Source organism: Scomber scombrus, chromosome 3, assembly GCF_963691925.1.
Source record: "Scomber scombrus chromosome 3, fScoSco1.1, whole genome shotgun sequence".
Classification (NCBI taxonomy): Eukaryota; Metazoa; Chordata; class Actinopteri; order Scombriformes; family Scombridae; genus Scomber; species Scomber scombrus.
Genome location: NC_084972.1, coordinates 28,322,589 through 28,347,056, shown reverse-complemented (window position 1 = coordinate 28,347,056; position 24,468 = coordinate 28,322,589). Strand labels below are relative to the sequence as shown.

At 38.3% G+C, this 24,468-nt stretch overlaps 2 protein-coding genes across 3 annotated transcripts in view; both read left to right on the top strand.

Annotated features, from left to right (window-relative positions):
* Positions 1–19,456, top strand: part of cpne1 (copine I) — a 33,557-nt gene extending 14,101 nt beyond the window's left edge. The window contains exons 1-16 of one of the 2 annotated variants that reach the window (XM_062416446.1): positions 2,848–3,089; positions 7,180–7,308; positions 7,423–7,602; positions 8,801–8,875; positions 9,121–9,192; positions 10,059–10,142; positions 10,848–10,937; positions 11,051–11,146; positions 11,456–11,542; positions 12,486–12,545; positions 12,787–12,920; positions 13,076–13,130; positions 13,236–13,290; positions 14,071–14,204; positions 14,295–14,531; positions 15,449–19,456. In XM_062416446.1, the coding sequence (XP_062272430.1) occupies positions 7,180–7,308; positions 7,423–7,602; positions 8,801–8,875; positions 9,121–9,192; positions 10,059–10,142; positions 10,848–10,937; positions 11,051–11,146; positions 11,456–11,542; positions 12,486–12,545; positions 12,787–12,920; positions 13,076–13,130; positions 13,236–13,290; positions 14,071–14,204; positions 14,295–14,531; positions 15,449–15,568 (1,608 nt within the window). In that variant the 5' untranslated portion in view covers positions 2,848–3,089 and the 3' untranslated portion in view covers positions 15,569–19,456. Of the gene's footprint in view, positions 1–2,847; positions 3,090–7,179; positions 7,309–7,422; positions 7,603–8,800; positions 8,876–9,120; positions 9,193–10,058; positions 10,143–10,847; positions 10,938–11,050; positions 11,147–11,455; positions 11,543–12,485; positions 12,546–12,786; positions 12,921–13,075; positions 13,131–13,235; positions 13,291–14,070; positions 14,205–14,294; positions 14,532–15,448 lie in introns of those variants that run through there. The other variant, XM_062416447.1, reaches the window with a different exon arrangement.
* A 712-nt stretch (positions 19,457–20,168) lies between these two features.
* The window catches only part of fer1l4 (fer-1 like family member 4), a 29,962-nt gene continuing 25,662 nt past the window's right edge, over positions 20,169–24,468 (top strand). Inside the window, exons 1-2 of the mRNA XM_062415514.1 lie at positions 20,169–20,247; positions 22,269–22,324. Coding sequence (XP_062271498.1) covers positions 20,169–20,247; positions 22,269–22,324 — 135 coding nt within the window. The remainder of the gene's footprint in view (positions 20,248–22,268; positions 22,325–24,468) is intronic.

The following is a 24,468-nucleotide window of genomic DNA, read 5'->3' as shown; positions in this document are numbered from 1 at the left end:
TCTCATGTGTGATGTGATGCTGCTGTTTTTTCTGACTTCACTGTGCTTCTTCTGCTAAGGATGAATAAAATGAAAATGTTATTTCCTCTGTGAGAGAGGTGGCTCATCCTGTGGTCAGTTTATTCGGCTCCTACTCTGTTACAACTGTCTTTAATTATCTTCTGTGATCTTAGTAGTTCATCATTCTCATCATATTCAGTAACCGTACTTCCGGTTTGAGCATCTGCTCTTTAACATAAAAGCACGTACTTCATTTATGAAATGAGCATGAAAGTTCATTTTCACTTAGAAAACAAACAAAATACCACACTAAATAAGTCTTCACTGAAGGTCCACTGATTAACATTTCACCGTCTCTCTCAGTGGATGATGTGATCAGTTTTCTTGTTATATCTTTACAATCTCTGTGACAAATGAGCATCAGCTGAGGAAGTCTTTAATATATATTTTTTTGATTTTGTTTAGTCAAAGTTCTAAGTGGCATAATCTGGTGTTTTATCATGACACTTGCTTAATTTAAGCACAGAATAAAAAATGTTTTAGAAAAATGAACTTAATAGGCAAAGTTTAACATTATACAATTAATTTTGATTTGTTAATGCACAAATTGAATGTCCAAACACTGCTACTTTATCATTGTAGTGGTTTCAAATAAAACATCCCTGCAGCCCCTCAAATTGTCCACATTTTACAGCAGTAACATTTTAAATCTAAGTATTTGTTCTGATTACTGTATAGATAATTTCTAAGAATGATTCTTGTTCAGTACAAATATAGCAACATTTCCAATAGTGGATTGGATTGTAAATGTTTTGCTAGACTTAATTTATCTGATAAATTAATCATAGTGTTGAACTGGAAATCACAGAAAAGCTGCGTCCTTTAGGCAAGAATAACAACTTGAAGGCTTTTTAAATGCGTCTATTAAGAGAGAAGCCTCAGTGCAACAGGGCTGGAGAGACTATGGACTAAAATAAGATGTTTTTTATCGGTCTGATCCTATTTACTTTGAATTCTCTTGTTATAATAGAGATAGACTCATGGTTTTATGATTGTTGTTGGGGCTGCAACTTGTGACCATAAGGCTTTGACACATACATTTGGCGTACATAATTTAAACACTGTTAAAATAAGTTAAATATTTATTTTGATGTTTAAGGTATGTGAAGTCCAAGAGGCATGCTGCTGGTTTTGCTCCTTGCTCCTACCCTACCTCCCTATCTTTCTGTGTGTGTGTGCGCACATGTGCATGTGTGCTTGTGGGTTTGACATTTTCAGGGTAACCCACCAGACACAACATCAGTGAACTGGGGACGGCTTGTGCAATTAGGGACATAAGCTGTGTCCCACATTGGTAAAATGCTGATTTTAGGATCAGTGGTTAATTTTAGGGTTTAGGCAAGTACTGGTTATGGTTAGATGTAGGGTACATCTTCAGGAATGGAATGTAAGTCTATGTAAATACTGACTTAAGTAAACGTGTGTGTGTGTGTGTGTGTCTTTATGTTTCTGTCATAGGCTTCTTTTGGGGACACGTTTTAGAATAGAGACCAGTTGACTGGGGACAGCTTGTCCAAGTGGGGACAAAGGCTGTGTCCCAAATTGGTAAAAGACAGATTTTTGGGTCAGTGGTTAAGGCTAGGGTAAGAGTTATAGGGTAGGGTAAGTAGTTGTTTTGTTTAGGGTAAGTTTTCCAGGATATTAAGTCAATGTAATGTCCCCAGGACCCAGTGAACTAGGATGACCCTTTTCTCTGTCAGGACTGTATTTCTGTGTTTCTGTGTGTTCTATGAGTGTGTGGGTTTGTAATTGTCTATATCATGTTTTTTGTCATCTCTTGAAAGTATGTAGTTGGATGCTTAAGTCCAGGCCAGTAGTTGTATTTTGACACACCTGGAGGCCTATATAATGTAATTCATTCATCAATGGAACTTGTACGGTGCCTAATTTATATTTTTAACATCACTTTCTTATATTTTGTGTGTTAAGGATAATTAATTAAGTCAGGGGTGTCACACATATAACACATGGGCCACTGGGTAACTCAGCACAGTATGAATATTACAGAAAAATAATTCAATGTCTTTTGAAATTTGACGACTTTTCCTAAAGTTGCCTAAAATACAGAAAAATTAAAATAATATATTATAATATACTTTTGTTGGGTGCTACAAATGTTTGGCTTTTTGTTAAATTAATAGTAAGTAGTTATTGGGATTTCTTTTTGGGGTTCCATCCATTCTTTTTCAGTTTCAATAAAATACATTTAAATAATTATTGCTATGTTATATTTTCATGTCTTAGTATTATTATAGGACAAGATATGTGTGATAGGTGTGTAAAACCTAAAAAGACACGTTCTCTGCTCTCTGAATGTTGTCAAGCGGCTTCTGTGCAAAATAACTTGGAAAAACAGACGCAATATTGTTAAAACTGCTCATTTTTCATAGTAAATAGGTGGTTTATTATTGTAAAGATATAATATCTATCTATCTATCTGTCTGACTCTCAGTCTGTCTGTGTGTGTTATACATAATGTACTATTTGTAGGTTATTATGGAATGGTTTAACTGGTTCGGACCACTTGAGATTAAATTCGGTTGTTTGTGGCCCCCTGAACTAAAATGAGTTTGACATCCCTGGATTAAGTGATCTATTGCACACAGAGGAGCAGGGCATGGCATTGTGAGGTCGGAAGTCCCTTTTTATTGCTGCTGCCTAGGAAACGTCACCCAGTTGCTGTGGAACCACTGGGCGTGATTGACAGTCGCGTCATCCAATCAGAGCACGGTTGTGGAACTGCCTGTCCAATCAGAGCGCAGGCTCTCTAACTGCCACTCCCTGCTAGCTTAAGCTGCTGAGCTGAGTCAAACGGCTGTCTTCTGGCTTAGTTTAAGGTTAAAATAGAAACTCTTCGCCGTGGTTTTGTTTCTTTAAAAAGTATTAACATAGAAGTCAGGTCGGTTTGTGAGCTCTCAAGTGTGGTTGTTCTTGACTGAGAAAGTGTCGTTTCCTGTTCCGGAGTCTTTGTGGGGAGTTGGCTGTCTGTCGTTTTTTCTGCGGTTTCAAAGGAGATAAAGGCTGATAAGGTGATTTACACTGTCTGTATTTACACAATGCTCCCTGAATATATGTAAGTGTCTGCTAGATTCCACCATATAAGGATTTGAGTGGCTGCAGAGTATTGAACATGCATATTTCAGTAGCTAATATATATGTTCACATTTTAAAGTTAAATTCCTAGTGTGAGAGAGTGTGTGGGTGTTGGTTGAATGGTCTTAGTTTGACTGACAGACTGGTTATGCAACTTGCAACTTTTATCTTCTTTTACAATCTCATAAACCTCAGGTGCTGCTGCTAACTCTCAGTTCACAAAAAAATCTGAGAAGAAAACAGTTTCATTAGTGGTGCCAAATTCAGCAAAAGGTTCAGGTGAGGTAAAGTAACCTGAGGGGCTTTTTTTTAATGTGAGTAGTAAACTACCAAGGGTCCCACCTTTCCCTTTTAAGGACAGGATGTTCATCAGGTAGAGGATGTGTTAAAAGCGTTGTGGTGCTTTCACTGATGGTTGTGTTCATGTCAGAGATGGGGTGTGGTGTTTAATTCAATGTTTGACTCATTCATTAGTCAACACTTTCATTTTGCAGCTTCCCAGTTCTGAGGATTTTAATGCTTTTTGTCTTTATTAGTTAATTGTAAAGTGAATATATTTGGCTTTTGGACATTTGACAAGTATTTGTTTCACGTTCTTCAGATCAAACAATTTATTATATAATTGAGAAAGTAATATTCAGATTAGTAAAACCATGGCATGACTTGCATCTGACACGAATTAATCACAATGCAGGCACTCTCATTTTAATGTGAAAAGTTTACCTTCTGTGCTTTGTTGAAGTACAAAAGTTTAGCATCTTTGCCACATTATTATAAAAAGACCAACATGTATCTACTGCATTTATCAACAGAAAAACATAAAAGACACAACATGTATTTCTCAGCAAAATGTTCATGAGGTATAAAAATAAAAAATACTCATTATGGAGGCAAAATGGGCTCCGTCAGTGTTACATTATTATTTATAATGCAACTTATTTCCATTTTCATGAAATAGCATATTGTATATTATATATTTATGTAATAACAGATTATTTTAGAAATGATTTATTGTACATAGTCAATCAATCAATCAATCAATCTTTATTTGTATAGCGCCAAATCACAACAAAGTTATCTCAAGGCACTTTACACATAGAGCAGGTTCTAAACCGTACTCTTCAAGTTTTAATTTATAAAGAGACCCAACATTCCCACATGAGCAAGCATTTAGCGACAATGGCAAGAAAAAACTCCCTTTTAACAGGAAGAAACCTCAGGCAGAACCAGGCTCAAAGTGGGCGGCCATCTGCCTCGACCGGTTGGGGTAGAGGGGAGAGAGAGGAAGAATAGGAGAGAGAGAGAAGCACATAGAAAATAAACATTGAAGCTAGTAGGTCCGGGACTGGAATCTGTCATCCGGACGTCTACAGGCCCAGATTGCCTGTGAGATGAGAAAGCACAGACAACTCCGGGGAAGAAGTGTAGGTTACTGAATGCATTAATAGTACATGAATGTTATTGGATATAGATGGATGGATATAGAGAGAGAGAGAGGAGGAAAGAGGAGCTCAGTGCATCGTGGAGGTAGGAGTCCCCCGGCAGTCTAAGCCTATAGCAGCATAAACTAGGAGCTTGCTAACTATAAGCTCTATCAAAAAGGAAAGTTTTAAGCCTACTCTTAAAAGTAGAGAGGGTGTCTGCCCTCCGGACCGAATCTGGGAGATGGTTCCACAGGAGAGGAGCCTGATAACTGAAGGCTCTGCCTCCCATTCTACTTTTAGAGATACTAGGTACCACAAGTAGGCCTGCGTTCTGGGAGCGCAGTGTTCTGGTAGGTACATAAGGTACTATGAGCTCTTTAAGGTATGATGGAGCCTGACCAGTAAGAGCTTTAAAAGTGAGGAGAAGGATTTTAAATTCTATTCTTGATTTTATGGGAAGCCAATGCAGTGAAGCTAAAATAGGAGTAATGTGATCTCTCTTTCTAGTTTTTGTCAGAACGCGTGCAGCTGCATTCTGGACCAGTTGGAGAGTCTTTAGAGACTTGTTAGGGCAGCCTGATAATAATGAATGCATTTTATTTTCTAATCACTTCACCATTAAAAGGTTACTGTTGTGTCAATTTTGAATTTCCCCCTAGGGGGATCAATAAAGTTTTCCTTACCTTACCTCTAACAAGTAAGTATAGCGTTTGAATATGTAATGAAGTAATAAGTACAAGTCTGAAATGTAGTGGATTAAAGTTTAAAAAAAAAAAAAAAAGGAATAAAAGTGGTAATAAAGTAGTTAAGTATAGTAAGGAGGTTTTTGACCTTTGTTGTCTACTTATTACTCATTATTGTTGAATCCATTGGTTAGCTAATAGTCAAGGTTACTTCCTTAAATGTTTTCTTCAGTTCACAACCTAAAGATATTCAGTTTACTATTAATACTGACTAAAGATAAACTAGAAAATATTCACATTAATAAGCTGTAATCAGGTCATTTGGACATTTTTTCCCCCTTTAAAAGAAATCTCATCTCTTGTTTCTCCATTACTTCAGGCTGTGTCAGATTTAGTTCAGACTTAACTTGTATTTCATTTAGATATGAGAGCAGTGACCCAGCACATCCTTATACAGTAGTTTATTCACATACAGAGAGCTCAGCTACACTTCATAGTCTGTTTGTGGTTCAGTCAGTTTATTCAGGGTTGGTCGTAGAGCCTCGACAGCCTCCTTTGCATGTTAAAAAGATAAATTTGTACAGTCACACAGTATTATCTCTCCAGGCTGTTAGACAGAGAGCCTTCAGTGTAATATAGTATAGGTGTCAGCACAAGTCCTCATGTAATCATATATTCTCCGTCACAAATGTCAGTGTATGACTTTATTACTGTGCTTCAGAAGTGACATGAATTGTTTTAGTGCAAAGTGAAGTGTGAACAATCAAAGAGTGAAAGTCTGCAGCTGTATCTTGTGGTTTGTATATGTTTCCTTTTTTTATTGGTGGTGTTGAAAGTGACTAACCCAGCAGAGGAGGGTTTGAGTCTGTACAGGGTTTGAAGCTCAGCTGAAAAGAGACACTACTGCTTCTGCTACTGCTGGAGGTATCTGAGCTCTTTCATTTATTGTCAGGTAAAAGTGGTGAAGAGTTTCCATCATTTTCTCTGCTACTTTCTGAGTTTTATCTGTTTTTTTTTGTTTTTCTTCGGCACAGACGCCTTTATATAACAGTAGACAGACAGGAAACAGGAGAGAGGGGAGGGTGTGACATGCAGCAAAGGACCTCCGGCTGGGATTTGAACCAGGGTCAGCTGTGTATGTGGCATGCGCTCTAACCACTCGACCACCTGCGCACCCTGAGTTTTATCTGTTTTGCTGTTTTAATGATGTTGGACTAAATCGAACTGAGTAACCTCACACCATCTGTGAGTTTTTGGTGCTCTATTCGTCTTGTTTTCTGTGATATTTCAGAAATATAGATCACGTTTGTGAGCAAAACATGGTGTAGAGCTGAAATTAAAGCTGATTTTAAAGCAAAAATGCCAAAAAATGAAGTGGTTCTAGCTTCTCTAATGTGAATATTTGCTGGTTTTTGTCATCTTTTTGTACTTTTTGTACTGCTGGACTCTTTTCTGACATTTTCTGGACCAAACAGTTAATGGTTTTTAATGTGTTTATTAAACCACTTAATTATATCGTGGTTTGCTCTGTGTTTTCTCTAAACATTTTCATTATCTGCTCTGTTTTGCTATGTGACATTAGTTCAGTTTCTCCAAACACTCTGGTCCAGATGTTTGTTGTCTCTAGTTTCACTTCCTCTCGTTATGAGTCATCCATTAGGACTCTTCTCTGTTATAAATGTGGTTTGTGCCGGTTTCAGTGTGACAGAGCAGGAGGTAAAGCAGAAGCAGAGGCATGGGTTTGCGTGTTGAAGTTGTTGTGGTGAAACTGTTTCAGCTGTCAAACTGAATCTGATTTCTGATTTTTAAAACAGTTTTATAACCATTTTGTTATTTTAATAGCAGACATTATACAGTTTTAATGTGACCGACTGATACTGAATTTGTTGCTCTCTCTCTCTCTCTCTGCCCCTCTTCAGATGGCGGACTGTGTCTCAAAGGTGGAGCTGACCGTCTCCTGCTCTAACCTGCTGGATAAAGATGTCGGATCGAAGTCGGACCCTCTGTGTGTGCTGCTGCAGGGCACGGGAGGAGATAAATGGACTGAGGTAACATAACAATGACACTAAAGTATACATTTTGTTTTATTTTACATTTTGTGTGAGATGTAAAATAAAAAAATCACACTCTCTCTTCTCTCTGTGTGTCTCTCTCCCCGTCAGCTGTGTCGTACCGAGCGTTTGATGAACACCGACAATCCATCCTTCAGTCAGCGCCTCAGACTGGATTATCACTTTGAGACTGTGCAGAATCTGAAGCTGGGGGTTTACGACATCGACAACAAGAGCGTCGACCTCGGCGATGATGACTACCTGGGAGGGGTGGAGCTAACACTGGGACAGGTACGCACCAAAATCAGACCAGATCTCATTCAAAAATTCATACTTGACTCACTGGAAAAATCCACTGACTCTGGTTTAGTTGAAACAGATGGGTAAAGACCTCATAAGTATGTATATTAATACTATTATAATACATTTTATTTATAGAGCGCTTTTAACAATACTCAAAGATGCTTTACAGAATCAAAGACAATTAAAACATTAAAACCGTACAGAATAAATGAAAACACAATCAATAAAAGCAATGCAGAGAAGAAGAAAAAAACAAATAAAAGAAAACAACAAAATAATCAAACATTAAAAGCGTATTTGAAAAGGTGATCGCACCATCTGCTGGCTACAATCAGCACTGACTAAAGATTTTTTAACTTCTATTAACTTAACATTGTTTATTCACTGATTTAAACTCATAATGAACATTTTTGACACAGATCCCTCAATATGTGTTAGTGATGTAGTTGTTACTAAAAGGCAGGAATGTTTCTCAGGTCCACTGAGCGTTATAATGTCTACACCGCCCCCTTCTGGACAAAATGTGTAGTTACAATACTGTCTGAATGTTTTAACCCTCATAATTAGTCTCTACACCAATTCACATTCATAAATTCCCTGTCAGTCATTCATTAATATTTGATTAATCTTATGGAAAGAAAGACATTCACAATCTCTATTTTATGGTCGAGGAGAACAATTTATAGAGAATACATGTTTGAATACTGATTTTTGAGGTTTTTAAAAAAAAAAATAAACAGGTCAAACTTGTATATTTGCATATATAAAAGTGAGTATCAGCTGTACAAAAATGAAAAAATAAACATTTTATTTCCATTTTTTGTAAATTGTGGGTCACATTTAGAGAAATGTGCTGCTAAAATAAATGTGTATAGGGTGATTTTACAGCTCTCAGATGTAAAAAATAAAAATAAAAGGGTAAAATTTGACCCTGAACAGCATGTAAGGGTTAATATTTCTGTAGTTTGTTTTAGTGAACATGTCGGCATGTTTGCAGACACTGATATATTTGTCAGCTGACGAAGTGAATAGGCTTGAGAGAGAGAGAAATTAAAAGAAGCTGACCTGACACAGAACCAGCACTGAAGTTTTTCTGTTCTGACGGGGTCACTACAGTAATGATCCAGGACTGGAGTCTGTTGTCATGGAAACCGCTGAAGACTGACCTCCGCTCTGTGTGTTTCAGATAGTTGCCAGTAAATCTGTGTCCAGACCTCTGCAGCTGAAGAAAGGCAAACCAGCCGGGAAAGGAACCATCACTGTATGTAGTGTGTGTGTGTGTGTGTGTGTGTGTGTGTGTGTGTGTGTGTGTGTGTGTGTGTGTGTGTGTGTGTGTGTGTGTGTGTGTGTGTGTGTGTGTGTGTGTGTGTGTGTGTGTGTGTGTGTGGGATCTCAATTCAAAATAAAACTTCTAGATATGTTTAAGATGTTGTATTTATGTGCTGATGATCAAAACAATATTCTTATTATTGTGTCTATAAAGTAAAAACTTGTGTATGTGTGTAGGTCACAGCAGAAGAGATAAAGGATAATAGAGCCATTGAGTTGGAGATGGAGGCTAAAAAGCTTGACAAGAAGGTAACCTTTTCCGACTTTTCTTTATTGTCTTCCTTCGCATCCTGCTCCTTATCTTCCTCTTCTGCACCACCACCTCCTCAGGACTGTGCTGGTCCAGCTCTTCATAAATCAAAATCTTATGCACAGTTAAACATTTCAGGGATGTCTCAACCAATTAAAGGATGGATTCACAGTTTTTCAAGTGTTTTCAAGTTGATGTGAAGCTTATATGAGGCTGCAGCAGTCTGAGTTAGTCATATCAAGTGGATATCTGCCACATTTACAGTCTTTTCCTCTTTATGTTTCCCTGTTGAGCTGCAGTTGAAATACAGTAACAAAAAGAGCAACTTTAGCATTAAAAAGAGTTCAGTTAGCAGTCAAGAACAGATCTGAACATATAAACAGCTAGTGTAATTGTCAGCTTACCGTCCTGCTTTTCCTTTTCTTTTCTCCTCTTTCCTTCGCTCCTCTCCTTTATGTACTCAAGAATCAGTATGTTTACATGCACTCTTGTCTTCCGGTTACTCAAACATCACGTTACACAGGTAATTGGAGAACATACCGAAAGGCTTTGTAATAACCTGACTACTTTAAATCCACGTAATTAATCAGATGTCTCTCTTACCCATGACCATACATTGGAAGCATTTCTTTCTTATTTGACCTGTAATAGTAATAAAAGTGGCTCCCTCCTGCCTCTGTCTTTTTCTTTGTCTGGCAGAACTCTATCTGGAAAATCAGGCTACTTTATGCCAATTACTAAAACCAGGTTTCTTGTTTTATTTAAGAAATTATCTTACTGGAGACAGCCGACTGTAACTTATGTAACTTATGTACATATAAATGCAGTGAATGAGTTGGAAGCTTTTTGTCTTTTGTTTGTTCAGGATATGTTTGGAAAGTCTGATCCATTCCTGGAGTTCTTTAAACAAGGTGCTGATGGAAAGTGGCAGCTGGTCCACAGAACAGAGGTACGCACACACGCACACATACCCAGACACCCATACTGTTGTACTAATATAATTGTGAGAACCTTCAAACCTCAATTTAAACCTTATTCTAAATTCAAGACACTTTAAAATCTTTAAATCTTTAAAATGTCTTATATTTAGTATTTGATATTCAAGGTCTAAAAATGTCTTAACATGTCTTGAATTGTAGGAGTTACGGCATTATATTTGATTTGTGTGTAATTATATTTGTTCAGTTTATGTTATTGATCATTATTATCATTACTTTCTGATTATTTTTACCAACCAATCAACTTATTAATTAAATAAAACATAATCAGCAGTCGAACTATAGTGAAATTAATCATTAGTTGCCGTCCTTTATAAATTTTCAAATTGAGCTCCATTTCAACCCACTACAACAGTAAAATACTGCTTTAACAGCATTATTATTAATATTATATTTCTCCGCAATAGTATCAATTTTTCCTTAAAGAGGTTTTTAAAAGGTCATACAAGTCATTAAATTTGCTCTTAAAAATGTGCAGATACCCTGTAACCGTAATCCTTATTTCTCTGAGTGATGAGTTCCTGCATAAAACATAATTTTTTGTTTAAGTTAGAATCGTTTTGGTTATTTTACTGAAGAGATTGAGTGTTTTTGTGTCTTTTCTCATTTGTTTGAAGTGGAGATTATGTCACATATTTCTGTGTCTGTGTGTTTAGGTGGTGAAGAACAATCTGAATCCCACCTGGAAGAAGTTCACCATTCCTCTTCAGACGTTCTGCAGCAGCGACCTCGACAAAACTCTGAAGGTCTCATCAATCTGATTCCACCTCTGTTCAAAACAGCAAATCAGAATCCACATTTTAGACATGACAACCAATCAAAGCGCACAACACTCACGTTAACTGTTGTCCTCCTGCAGGTGAATTGTTCTGATCATGACAGCGATGGATCTCATGATCTGATCGGTTCTTTTGAGACTAAAGTGTCCGAGCTGTTGAAAGCTGCTGATTCAAGGGTGAGATAAGATAAGCTGTTCCTTTTATTAGTCCCACAATGAAATTTCCATTATTACAGCAGCAAAGTGGACAGTAAAATAGAAAATAGCAGCAATAATAAAAATAATAAAGAACAATAATAGTAAAAAATATATGATAAAAATAATCGTGACATTTTTAAATAGTAATATTGGTATTGAGTGGTAATATACCAGAGATGATATTGTTATAGCACAGATTAAAGTGAACGAAAATATATATGTATGTTATATATTAATGTCTATTGGCTGATCAGAGGTCATTAAACTTCAGGATCTGTTGTCTTCCAGACTGAGTTTGACTGCGTCCATGCTGAGAAACAGAAGAAGAAGAAGGGCTACAAGAACTCTGGAGTCGTCAGTGTGAAGAGCGCCAAGGTAAGGAGTACATTACCCAGAATTCCTCGCTGGTGGTTGCTGCCTTGTAATCTTTAAAGCTGTCAGGATCTGAAGAGATTACCCTTTGAGCCACACTTCAACCTTTACCATCTGTAACCTGAACCAAGCTGTGTGACTGGTGCAGCCTGCTGGCGCTGCTCAGGGCAGAAAAGTGACAGAGTTGAGTCATAAAACAGATCTAAAGAAAAGAAGACACCATGAAGATTTGTGTGATCAGAACGGCTGCCTTTGGATATTACACTTTACAAAGAGAAACAGAACAAAAATATATATTTGAAACTAAAGTTGGGTGATATGGGCAGAATCAAATATCATGATATTTTTGACCAAATACCTTGATATCAATATTTTGACAATATTGTAGGGATGACTATCGGAAATATTTACGCAATGAGATTTTTGATAAATAATCATCAGTAATGTGGATATAATGACTAAGTGGATAAAGGCAGATAATAGAACAGTCTGTTAAACTCAGAAAATTATATTTTTACTGTAATGCAGCCTTTAAAAGCAGGAAAAGACACTTATTCCATATCACCATATTACGATATTCAAAATCTTAGACGATATCTATAAAATATCACGGTATCGAAATAATATCGATTTATTGCCAAGCCCTATTTGAGACACATTTGATGTTGTAAATGCATCTATCAGTGCAAGATGTAATCTGTACTCCTCCTATGTGCACTGTAGCTACATCAGTACATTTTAGTCAGTACAGGTTAACATTCATAACAGCTCAGGCTTCACTTGCATTGTAACTGCAACCTGAAGCAAATGTATACACTTAATTTTCTTCTGATATATGTATGTGTATGTAACTTCACTGATTGTGTATAATATAATATACAGATACACGCACGAGTGATACTTTCATTTACACTGTGTCGCTTTGTTTGTGTTTGTGTGTTTGCAGCTGATGACTCAGCACTCCTTCCTGGACTTTGTGATGGGCGGCTGCCAAATCAACTTCACAGTACGTCACATTTTGAACGCTACATTTTAATTCAGCAATAACATTCAAATACAAAGGGTTCAAATATTTACAGAGATGCAAAATATTATATCTGTTATTAATCATGACTTGTTAATTTCTTCATTGAAAGCATAATATATAAATTTGTCGATTAAACTAACAATAATGTATTTAAATAAAGAATAAATGGATATTTGTAGGTAGGGATTATTAATGAATGAATGTTTTGTGAATTCTGTAGGTGGGGATCGACTTCACCGGCTCGAACGGTGATCCTCGCTCACCCAACTCTCTCCACTACATGAGCACAGATGGGCTAAACCAGTACCTGACTGCTCTGTGGTCTGTGGGTCAGGTGGTCCAGGACTATGACACGTTAGTAGAAACACACACTAACACATACACACACAATACCCTAAACTCTACAGCTTCAACTTTAAACTCTGTCCATTGAATCTTCGTAGAGAGTAGAAAAAGTGCTTAGATGTTTGTTTACAGTGACAGTGATTATTTTGTGTTTCTTATTTCAGTGATAAGTTCTTCCCAGCTTTCGGTTTCGGAGCCAAACTGCCTCCAGACTACCAGGTCAGCTCTCTAACAAACCAATCACAACACAGCTTTATTATTATTAATTTTATTCATGTAATTTTAATTCAGGTTTACTCAGCTGTTGTGTTGTTGATCCTACAGGCTGCAAACCATGAGTTCGCCCTCAACTTCAACCCCTCTAACCCTCACTGCCAAGGTACAGACACACTTCTTTCCTGTCCTGTTGGATATTTAGTGAGGCCACGGGTTTATTTAAGGGGTTCCAACCTGGAAACTCAGTGGTTTCCATTAATCAATCAATCCACCAATCAATCTATATTTGTATAGTGCCAAATCACAACACAAGTCATCTCAAGGCACTTTTCACATAGAGAGAATGTAATAACCTATTACATTATTGGCTTAAAGTTATTGCATTATCGGTTCAGGACTTTTATTAAATTATTGGCTTATTATTACATTAAAAAATGTGTTCTACAGACTGTAAAATAATGACTATATCACTCTTTTTCCTTCTTGCTATGAACAAAGTGTGATTTTAAACACAGAAAATAATCTTAAAATTACATTTATTCAAATTTTCTGATGTTACTCTATAATATCCATCGGATTATGTGGTGTTCATTAGGTCACGCAGAACTTCATTTCCCTCCTTATATCTGCTTCAGGTACGTTTTTGTCATGTAAAGAAAAAAAAAAAGCTCAGTGTTATCAAAAGAATACTACAGCCATATTGATGTGTTGTATTTTGAGGAACAGGAGCTTTATTGTTGGACATTTAACTGTAACATTCAGGTGATTTTCTTCACTCAATGATCCCCCTGAATGTCACTTTGCTCTGGTATATTTTCAACTGTCCATGTTCAACCCTAATCTGATATCTTGTTTTCTGTTACTATATTTGCCTTGATTGTTTCAGCAAGTAGTAAAGTATTTTAATCTGTGTCACGCTGCTTCCTCTCTGTGTCTCTCTCAGGTATCGAGGGGATAGTTGAAGCCTACAGGATGGTTTTGCCTCAGCTGAGACTCTCTGGACCGACAAACTTCTCTCCCATCATCAATCACGTCGCTTCCATCGCCGCCACCGCTGCACAGACCAACAGCGCCTCTGTACGGACACGCACAAAAACACACACACACACACACAAAAATAACCAAAAACACACTCAGACTTGAATTTAAATCATTGTCTCTCTGCAGCAATACTACGTCCTCCTCATCCTCACTGACGGCGAGATCACCGACTTGGACCAGACCCGAGACGCCATAGTTCGGGCGTCGCGGCTGCCGCTGTCAATCATCATCATTGGCGTGGGGCCAGCGGACTTTAAGGCCATGGAGCTTCTGGATGGAGACGACGGCGTGCTGAGGTCGACGACAGGGGAAGCCATTACCAGAGACATCGTCCAGTTTGTTCCATTCAGACAGTTCGAAAAAGTAAGGCTGTCTATGTGTGTATTTATAGCAGTGGCGAAGTTTTTCAGTGTATAAAAATGGAAAATGCACATAAAGTTGAAAGGCAGAGCCGATCATGCACAGAGAAGCTTTTTCTGAGTCTCTCTCCGTGTCGGACTTGTGGCTTCAGTGGAATTTACCAGAGTGCACAGACTTGAATAGTTTATTGGTGAGGTGGTGTGGATCCTTCATAATCCTAATGGCTCTGGTTCTGCATGTTCCCCTCCCTGTGTAAATCCTGCAGAGTGGGGGAGTGTAAATCCAATGACACACCTCTCTCCCTCTCTCTATAAGGCTTTACAATCCTGAGCATAGCAGTTCTCAGACCAGTCTGTAGCGAAGATTCACACTGAAAACAGACCAGTGTTAAAATAATGTTGAAGGTAGTGGTGAGACAATTAAATAAATGATTCACGGAGTCTAGTTTGAGCAACAGATTTATGTGTTTAAATGCTCACAGACAAGATTTTACAACTCTTGAGATGATCGTGAGGTAAACAGTAGAAATTTGGCATTTATGATACAAAATAATCCACCAGGAATGTGAGCTTGCATGTGAATGATTAGCACTGTGTCTAAATATGGCCTTAGGACGCTCTCCACAGCACCAGAGTAGAAGTAGACGGACCCTCGGGGAGACTCTGAATCTCTTCTGACTGTACATGATGTCTGTCTGATGTTTGTGTGTCAAATTCTTTGTGATTTATGGATTTGCTTGTGCCTCCTGATGATTGTCTGCTTGCTGCATGCACTCATGTCCTGTGAGAGTAGGACATCAGAATAAAAGGGACACAGGATTCCTGGGAGGTCGGTTCAGGTCCGCTGCAGGACGAGACACAACAGCTGCCAAATCTCTCTGATGTCACTAACATCACATCTGTCTCTCTCTCTTATTTCAGGCTCCCACGGCATCTCTGGCTCAGTCTGTCCTCGCTGAGGTTCCCAATCAGGTGGTGTCTTATTTCAAAATGAGAGGCCTCGAACCACTTAAACCACAAGCTGCTGCTCCCAAATCCTAAACCCTGCCCTACATACCCACACTCCCCCACCTCCCAGCTCCAGCCTCCCACCATCACCTCATTCCAGGATCAGACCACGGCCCTCAGCTTTGGCCTCACCCACAAAATCAACCACTTTTCAAGGACCAACCTAATGTGTCGCTGGAATTTCAGCCAATCACAATGCAGCAATTAGCTGTCAGCCAATCATAATGCCAAGAGCAATCATTCACATTTTTTTTGTTATCAGTTTTATAATCAGTTTGTTTTCTCTGATTTTCCTCTTCACTAAGTGGAATGATAATAATGCTGTGTATATTATTGATTCCTCCTGCTGCTTCCACACTAACTATGCAAGTCACGTGTTTATAGACGTGTTCAACAGTCACAGAGCCACACACACACACACACATACACACTCCATTGTGGTTGCCATAGTAACATAAGACCACTAACTTCCTGAGAGCTGAACATGATGTGTAGAAACAGTATTTAAATGACAAAGCATTTGTAGAGAGAAGTTTTTCCATTCACTTCAACACATTTTTCTATCACAGCAGCATCTGACATTAAACATACACAGACATTAAGCCAATGGTTTCCAGGTTACCATGGTGATACTGCACCCAGGACCAGCTCTACATGAGTGTGTGTGGCTCTCCTTGCACTTTGCTCTTTTCACTAAAATGCTGGAAAATATATATTATGAATGTTATAGACGTTATCATAGCTTTACTACTATATAGCCTTATAATACACTTTACTCTAGCCTTAATGTAGTTGTTAGTGTAGTCTGTGTGACTTCAACACAACACTCAGCTGCTTCCAGACTCTTCTGTCATGACTCTCAGTGGTTTTTTTGATGCAGCCATTTTGCCTCCCAGCTCAGAACTAATTTCTGCCATCATGTTGGGTTCAACCTGTGTTTCCTAAAATAAAGACGAGCCGTTTGACCTTTTTTAAAATACCAAAACTGATGACCTGTGACATTCATGTTTCATAAATTATGTTGGAGGCAGGACAAGCAGGCCATCATGTCATCATCAGTTAATTTTTTCAGCCTGTATCAAAGAACTGCATCGCTGTAACGCAGACCTGAACAGACTTGATCTGTTAATATGAAATATAGTCAGCGGTGCCTGCAGTATCTGTCTGAACTCAGCTCGTCAACGTTAAGTGGTCACATAAAGTCCACAAACGGATGCTGACTGTGTATGCATAAAAACGGCAGCACACAGACATTCATACATTTCTCAGAAAAATTTATGACATACAAATTACAACATTTATGTCACCGCTGTGAGGATGCAGAATGTATAATTTGGGCTTCAGGGAACAGATTTACTAATTGATTGCACTGTTGGAGACAAAACTCACACAAAGACAGCAGCAAAAGACAAACTAAAGCAACAATCATGAAAGAAACATGAAATACAAAGTCGAGTGAAGTCAGGTTTACAGAACACAGTTTTGGTTCTAACAGTAGAGGCTCAGAGCAAAGTGCCTTAGTGAATGAACCCTCTGACACAAACACTTTTTGTATGCAGGGAGCCAACATGGTCGCCTCAATAGTACAGTAATGATACTGCGTTCAGGTCATGTGGAAGTTGCAGTAAATATGTTCAGTATCCAAGTTAGACGTTATTCCCCCTGGGCCGCACAAACTGAGGTAAAGATGCATCCATTACAAGCACTTAATGAATTTATGAGGACAGTCCAGCAGGTAATAAATCAACGTCTGAACACACTTTTAGACTAGCAATTAAGAGCACTTGCGGTCTCTATCTTGAGCTAACCAGTGATGTAAGCACTTAGAAGTCGTAACCACGGTAACGCACCACCCCAAATGACCTGAATACAGTGTCTTGCATTGCCAAGCAACAGCATCACACTGAGAGTCTGTCCGAATGTCTGCTCTGTGTATGTACCAAAGACTAACTCCTGATTGACACATTGCCTCACCTCCACCAGAGGTAGGATAAACATTGCTACAGCAAAGCCACAGTGAATGTTGTTAAAAAGCATTGCTGACTAAAGAGTTACCGCCAACAATCTGCAGACACTTTAAATTGAGACCACTTTTAAAAATAATCTATTTTTGCTGCAGAAATGATATAAATAAAATTGTCAGAGATGTAATTTTGGGCTTTTTTCAGGGGCCATTTTTTTTCATAGTCATATTTCTGTATTATATATCTGTAATCGCTGAGGTTAGTTTTAACTTCATTAAAGAAGGTCATGCTTCATATTTTGGGAACACTGTAATAAAACAATCTTTATAATAACCTTTTTGTTGTTTACAAATACAATTGTAAAGTGCTCTCACAGTCTCAGGTTCAATTAACTGGTAACCAATTAACACATCAGTGAAACACCAAATAACTTGGACAAGAAACTAAAAGACCAAACAACACCTGAACAAACTCTATGTCCTGGAAGACTGTGAGATGTGTTTGAAAGCTCTGAAAAAATCTAGTTGGGATGATTATTTTGTTGTGTATTTTTAGTTGAAGCAGTGTTTTATGTTTGCCATCCATCTCTCGCCTGTTTGGTGCCAACAGTGTCTGCTGCTTCAGACGGTGTGATTTGTTGTCATTCTGTCAAATTTGCTCCAGTTTTCTCTCCAAGAAAACAACAATGCAGAAATCTGAGAAATATAAAATCTGATGTTTGGAATTGAAGAGTCTGGATTTGTCCAACGTTCAGGAGAATAATATCTTCATCTGTTTACTTCAGTGTTTCCCAACATTTTGGCCCTCTAAACAAAACCATTTCTACTGGTAAACAATGAATTCTTGTTGACTTGGTCACATATTAACATATCAACAAACTTATCTCCTGTATCAACAGTAGTGACCAGTTAAACTGAAGAAAGAATGTCTTTTTTGTTTTATTTGAATACACTTTCAGAGGCTAAGAGACATAAAATGATGTAGTCATTCACAAGATCAAGTCTGAAAACATATTTCTTTGCTTTAATCATCATACTCACTACCCCCAAACACTTCACAGGTCTCTATAGAAAACAAATGTAACAATTAATACTTTCAGCTTCCTTATTTTAAACACAAACCTTTAAAATACAAAACGTCTATCAATTTTTTTCCAAAAAAAAACGTACGAACTACTTTCTGAAATTCATATAGACCATTTAGAAAGAAAAAAGCCTAGCAATCTCCTGATGAAGACCATGACATGCACTTGAAAGCACTAGTAAAAAGCTCATGTGATTTTGATGCCAAACAACAACATATTCTGTTGATGGATGTTCGTCTCTTTACATTTATATCTCCGCCATCTTCTTTGCTTGTTTTCTTCTTTGTTGCCAGAAACGTATTATATCTGTGTTCTAGTTGAAGGGAATTTTTTGTCATATATGTGGTATATAAGGTGCTTCGGATTTTAAGATTTCAGCCAAAATATCTTTTAAACAGAAAATTACTGAAGTTAAATGAATGTAATCTGGATATCATGACGGAAATCAGCTGGATATTATGTATGTCAGTTTAATTTTAGCTGTGTGGTCACATGGTACTGTGATGTCATTGAGTGTGGGAGAAATGTTGGCCAAATTTCCAAAAGCTGCTGTCACTCAGACCATCAGGGATGAAAATCTGCTGATTGAAAATGAGAAAAAAATCTTGCCTTGATAAAGAACTACACCTCACATAGTGCTTTGCTCCACATGTGCTTCAGCTTGCTGTAATGAAAGTTTAACCTCTTTCACACCTGTTTTCATAACTAATGGCTCAAACTGGTTGATCCACAGCATGAAGTGACCACCAGCTCCACTGCTCACTTAAACAGTTAACTGCAATTAACTAACCAGTGAAACTAACCATTATAACCAGTAACATCATGTCTGTATGAATGCTGCCTTAGAATTCAATAAAGAAAAACCCACATGTTTATGTTTTATTCATTATTTCATTATTAATCTCACCTATGGGCCGTACAAAGCTCTTATTGGCTCGAGGTTTTTTCTAACCAGGGAAACATTCGTCAATGAACACAACATCTGACATGATAACATAAAGATTCACTTAGACTTTCAGTATTTTATTGTCTCTGCTGACTGAATTAAAGTCAGGTTTTAACTGTAGTACTGATATTTCTACTGAAGTAAAGAAACTGATCCTATACTGAGCAACTTCATGTTTATGTAGTTATACCATATACAGTCTATGAGTTATACACCCATTTGGATACAAAAAGAAAGTTCCCATGACATAAATAATTACATTTTAGGGGGAAGACTTGTTTTAAAGTTAAGTTTAAGTCTCCAGGAAATGAATTTAAGTCAATGTAATGTTCTCTGAAGTGGAGTCTAAGGAGGGAACTAGTTGAGCAACTCTATTTGCTTTCTCAAACATTAGACAGGACCTGCCCTAACAGACACACACACACACACACTTAAAGAGGCCTTCCTGTACTGTAATGTACACACAAATACACACACACACTTACACACAGGTACCTCCCATCACCATGTTGGACAGAAAACACACACAGCAGTTAGTTTCCAACTGCTGAAGAGAGAAAACGAAGACAGAAGAGAACAGATGAGACGTCTTCAGAGAGAAACCGTGTAGACAGACAGGTTGCAGGTATCGGGATCGTCATGTCCATCAGTGTGAATCTGAGGAAGATCTCCAACCTGCCGGGACGATATGACAGAAAGGTCGAACTCAGCTTCCGAGGTCAGTAACACACACTAACTTTTAAGAGCACTTTCGGCCTGGGTCTGTTTCTCATAGACATTAGTGTACTTCCAACTTGTAAAGTAGTAATACCTTGCTGTAAAAATGCCAAAAGTGAAAGCCCTGCATTCAAAAATATACTCAAGTAAAAGTGTAGAAGTATTATCAACAAAATGTCCTTTAAGTGGATCCTTTCAGAGTGTTATATCTATAATATTATATATAAAATAATCATATATAGTGTTTGAAATCTTAATCCAGAGTCAGGTCACCAGTAACTCAAGCTGCAAATTGAATGTAGTGGAGTAGAAGTGTAATGTGCCATAAAATGGAAATATTCAAGTAATGTAAAAGTTCATGAAACTAATTAATCGACTAAAATCGTTTCAGCACCACTTCATGATGAAAATTGATAACAGATTTTCACCCTTAATCTGTGTTAAACCGCGTCCAAAGACTCTTATTAGTTGCAGGAAGTAAGAAATCCCAGGAACTATAGTCTCAGGAATCAGAAGTCTTTGTCTCGCTGATCCCAGTTTGTGTTTCTACCAGATCTGAAAATCTGTGATTAAACAGATTAGACCCATGACGGCTTAAAAAGCAACAGTGATGGAGGGGGAGTTACTGCTGAATTTAATGTGGTGTTGTGGCTCTGATGTTTAAATGTCATTATTAATAAAAGGGAGACATGCAGGGTTGGAAAATGAGTGAAGCTCTTCAGCTGTGTGTTTGATGGTTTTATTTCTGCTTTGGAAATTAAACCCCATGAAACTATCAGCAAGTTGTTTCCTGTTTCTATTTTTTTTAAACAATCATTACAGTAAACATCCAACTCTTGTTCTAGTATCGATTCTGGTCACTCAATGCTTCAGTCACTCTTTTCCACTACAGAAACTTAGCGAACTACTTAGGGAGACACCCACAACATGTACTTTAAGAGCCTGTAAGGTCTTGGTTCTTGGTTCCACCTTTTGAAAAACAGAACATTTGAAATATAAGTTATTAAAAAGGCAACGCAGCTTCAGATACCAGGACAAACGTTTTTGTGTGCTGTTTAGTTGGCAGTCGTAGTTCATTTGTGGGTCGGAGAACTTAAATGAATGTATACCTCATTTGCGAGTTAATACCTGTTGTCCCCCCTGGCCAAAATTGACCCATGAACAACAAGAGGGTTAAAAAAAAGAGATGACTTGGTGGTGATGATAATGAACCTCCTGCCATTTTTTCCTCAAGAGGGGCGGCAGGCAGCTTCTCCTGTCTGCATGTTAAAGTGTCCTCAGGCAATACATTGAGACCTTAATTTCTCTTGATAGTTAGAGTAGCACCTTTAAATACAATATAGCGATGTAGTGTTCTGTCATGGTGCCCTACTAGCCTACTTAGTAGAAGAAGAGAAAACAGCTTGCTACTCACACATGACGTGATGGAGAATGTAATTAGAGAAGCAACGCCATCCCCAACACCGTGAACACAATCTACAGCTTTCACACATGGCAGCAAAACAATCATTGGTGTATTGTTAAACAGATACAATCGTCTCTACTTTGCTGTGCTTATATAAACACATATCCTGCGTTATTATTTGCTATGTTGCGCATCAGCTATTGTAGTCCAACCCCTTGTGAGTACCTGGAACTTGGATGTAGTGTCACCTCCAGGTCAGTGAGTTCAGCATGAAGTGGAAACAAAAACAGAAATCATGATCCAACAGTTCTTGTTGAGGAGAAGGCCTCGCTGAAGCAAGCTGAGGTTTGAATTTGGACAGTCCATCCACTCTAGTCCAGCCTAATACTTTACAAAGTACCACCCCTGTTGGAACCTAACCCTGCAGGTAAAGTTCCCGAGTGCCTCAAAACATTTCTTCTTCCTTTGGGAAACTCTCTTGTGTTTAAGTCCTCCTCCATGTTTTTAAAGTGTGTTCGTACTCAGTTGAACCCATATTTAGGTTTATTTCAGCACTCCGTTAACTGCTGATGGATCCTGAAGTATTAGTAACCCTGTCTGTCTGTCTGTCCCTTCAGGTTTCACCCATAAAACCAGAGTCCTGCAGTGTGAGAACTTGGCCATCTTCAACGAGGTCAGTAAACCGGCGATATAATCTGTTCAACGCAGACACATTGAAACCAATCAGATGACAGAGAACAGTTTTGATGTCCTCATTTTAACTCAGATTTATGTCAGTGTTGTCTGTCACTGTCACACATTTCATCATTTATATTCGGCTGTAGTTCCTTTAATGTCCCCTAGATGCTGCGGTGATAAAACACTTACTGTGTTGGAGTAAACTGGAAAACTCCCAAATTCTCTCCACAAATACAAAGTCCACCCATCCATCTATTGTCTGCTGATTATTTGGGACTGGGTCGGAGGAAACCCAGACATCCTTCTTCCCAGTAATGCCCTCCAGATCCTCCTGGGGGATCCCAAGGCATTTCCAGGTCAGGAGAGATATGGGGTTCTGGTTCTGTCCCAGTTTCTCCTATTAGTTGGATAAGTGACCTACAGAGGGAGGCGTCCAGGAGGCATCCTAAGCAGGTGCCCAAACCACCTCAGTTGGCTCCTTTGGATGTGAAGGAACAGTAACTCTATTATGAGCTCCTCACCCTATCTCTGAGGCTGAGCCCAGACACTCTCTGGAGAGAAGATAATTTCGGCTGCTTGTATCTGAAACCTCATTCTTCCAGTCACTACCCAAATCTTGTGACCATAGGTTAGGGTGGGAATGTAGATCAAACAAAGTCAATACAGTTTTTACATGGGTTCAGCTAGCAGGGACTAAATGGCCCTTGTCAGGCATGCCTACTCAGTGTACTTTGTGGTCTGATGAAGATACCCGAGGGCTGATTGGTTAGATTTAAGCATGGGGAGTGAGATGGTTAGGGTTAGGGTTAATATATCAGGGTCAGAGCCAATACTGGGTATACTGGCATACTGGGTAAGCATGGACAACATTGGCATTTAATCTCCATTGAGTTGACCTCTCAGGAGGTCAGTGACCTTCTGCTATTGTCAGAAACGTTTAAAGGACAATGACCAACTGAGATTTCAGATCACATGAGCAGGTAGCTGCAGCTGTTTATCTGTTTCGGATTGAAACTATTTTAATGGAGCTGATAGGAGACTGTACCACCTCCTATAGTACACACACACACACACACACACATACAGAGCCACTCCTTCAACACACACACACCTAGAGTTGACGTGATTCTATTTTATTCTACTGCCTGACAAGTTACTTGGAGAAAAAACTAAAACAAATTCATGCTCTCAAATTGCTAATTATATATTTTTTCACAATTGATTGTTTTGAGTAATTTGTCAAAATGTACCATCCCTGTCTAGATATACTGAGTGAACCAAAGTTATGTTGTGAGAAGTGTTGGGAAGTAACTAGTTACATGTAACAGCGTTACGTACTTTAGTTACAAAATAAATGTAACTGTAATCCGTTACAGTTACTGAGAAAAAATGTGTAATAAAATTACAGATTAGCATGAACAGAAACTTTTATATTTGATTTTAATTGAACCAGAGCCTCCAACCACATTATTACATCACCACCTGTTTGTTGACATAAACACTGCTGACAATCAGATAATGCAGTGACGGTAACTTCTGTTTAACGTGAACACAAAAGTGGGTTTTGTGTATTTAAGTTATGTTTCTGTTTGCAGCTTCTGAGTCAGTCCTGTGTTTGTTCTTCAGGCGTGACCAGGTGTGTGTGTGTGCGTGTTTAACTCCAGCATATGGTGGTAGAGGAAAATATGTAATGTAAAGACAAAAACACTGTCTTCTCGCTGTAGTTTGCTTTGTTGTAAAGTTTAGCAGTTTGCTTAATATCTAAGTAAATAGGATGACTGTATCTGACTGTGTTGGCAAGTAGTCACAGCGATGGTGTTTCAAACAGGTGTCAGAAGTCTGTAAAATGTGATTGAACGCTCAGAAAAAGCTTTTTTTTTAAAGTGACCTTTGAACTCCAATTATTTGTCATGCAGATTGTCCCCAAAACTTCTGTGCTCACATTTATGCAGTTTTTCGCTGTTTATTTTTTCAGGTGACAACATAAATTAAGCAATTTTACAATTCAAGTAACTTGTGGGTGTTTGTGTGTGTGTCTGTGTGTGTGTGTGTGTGTGTGTGTGTGTGTGTGTGTGTGTGTGTGTGTGTGTGTGTGCATGTGTGTGTGTGTGTGTGTGTGTGTGTGTGTGTGTGTGTGTG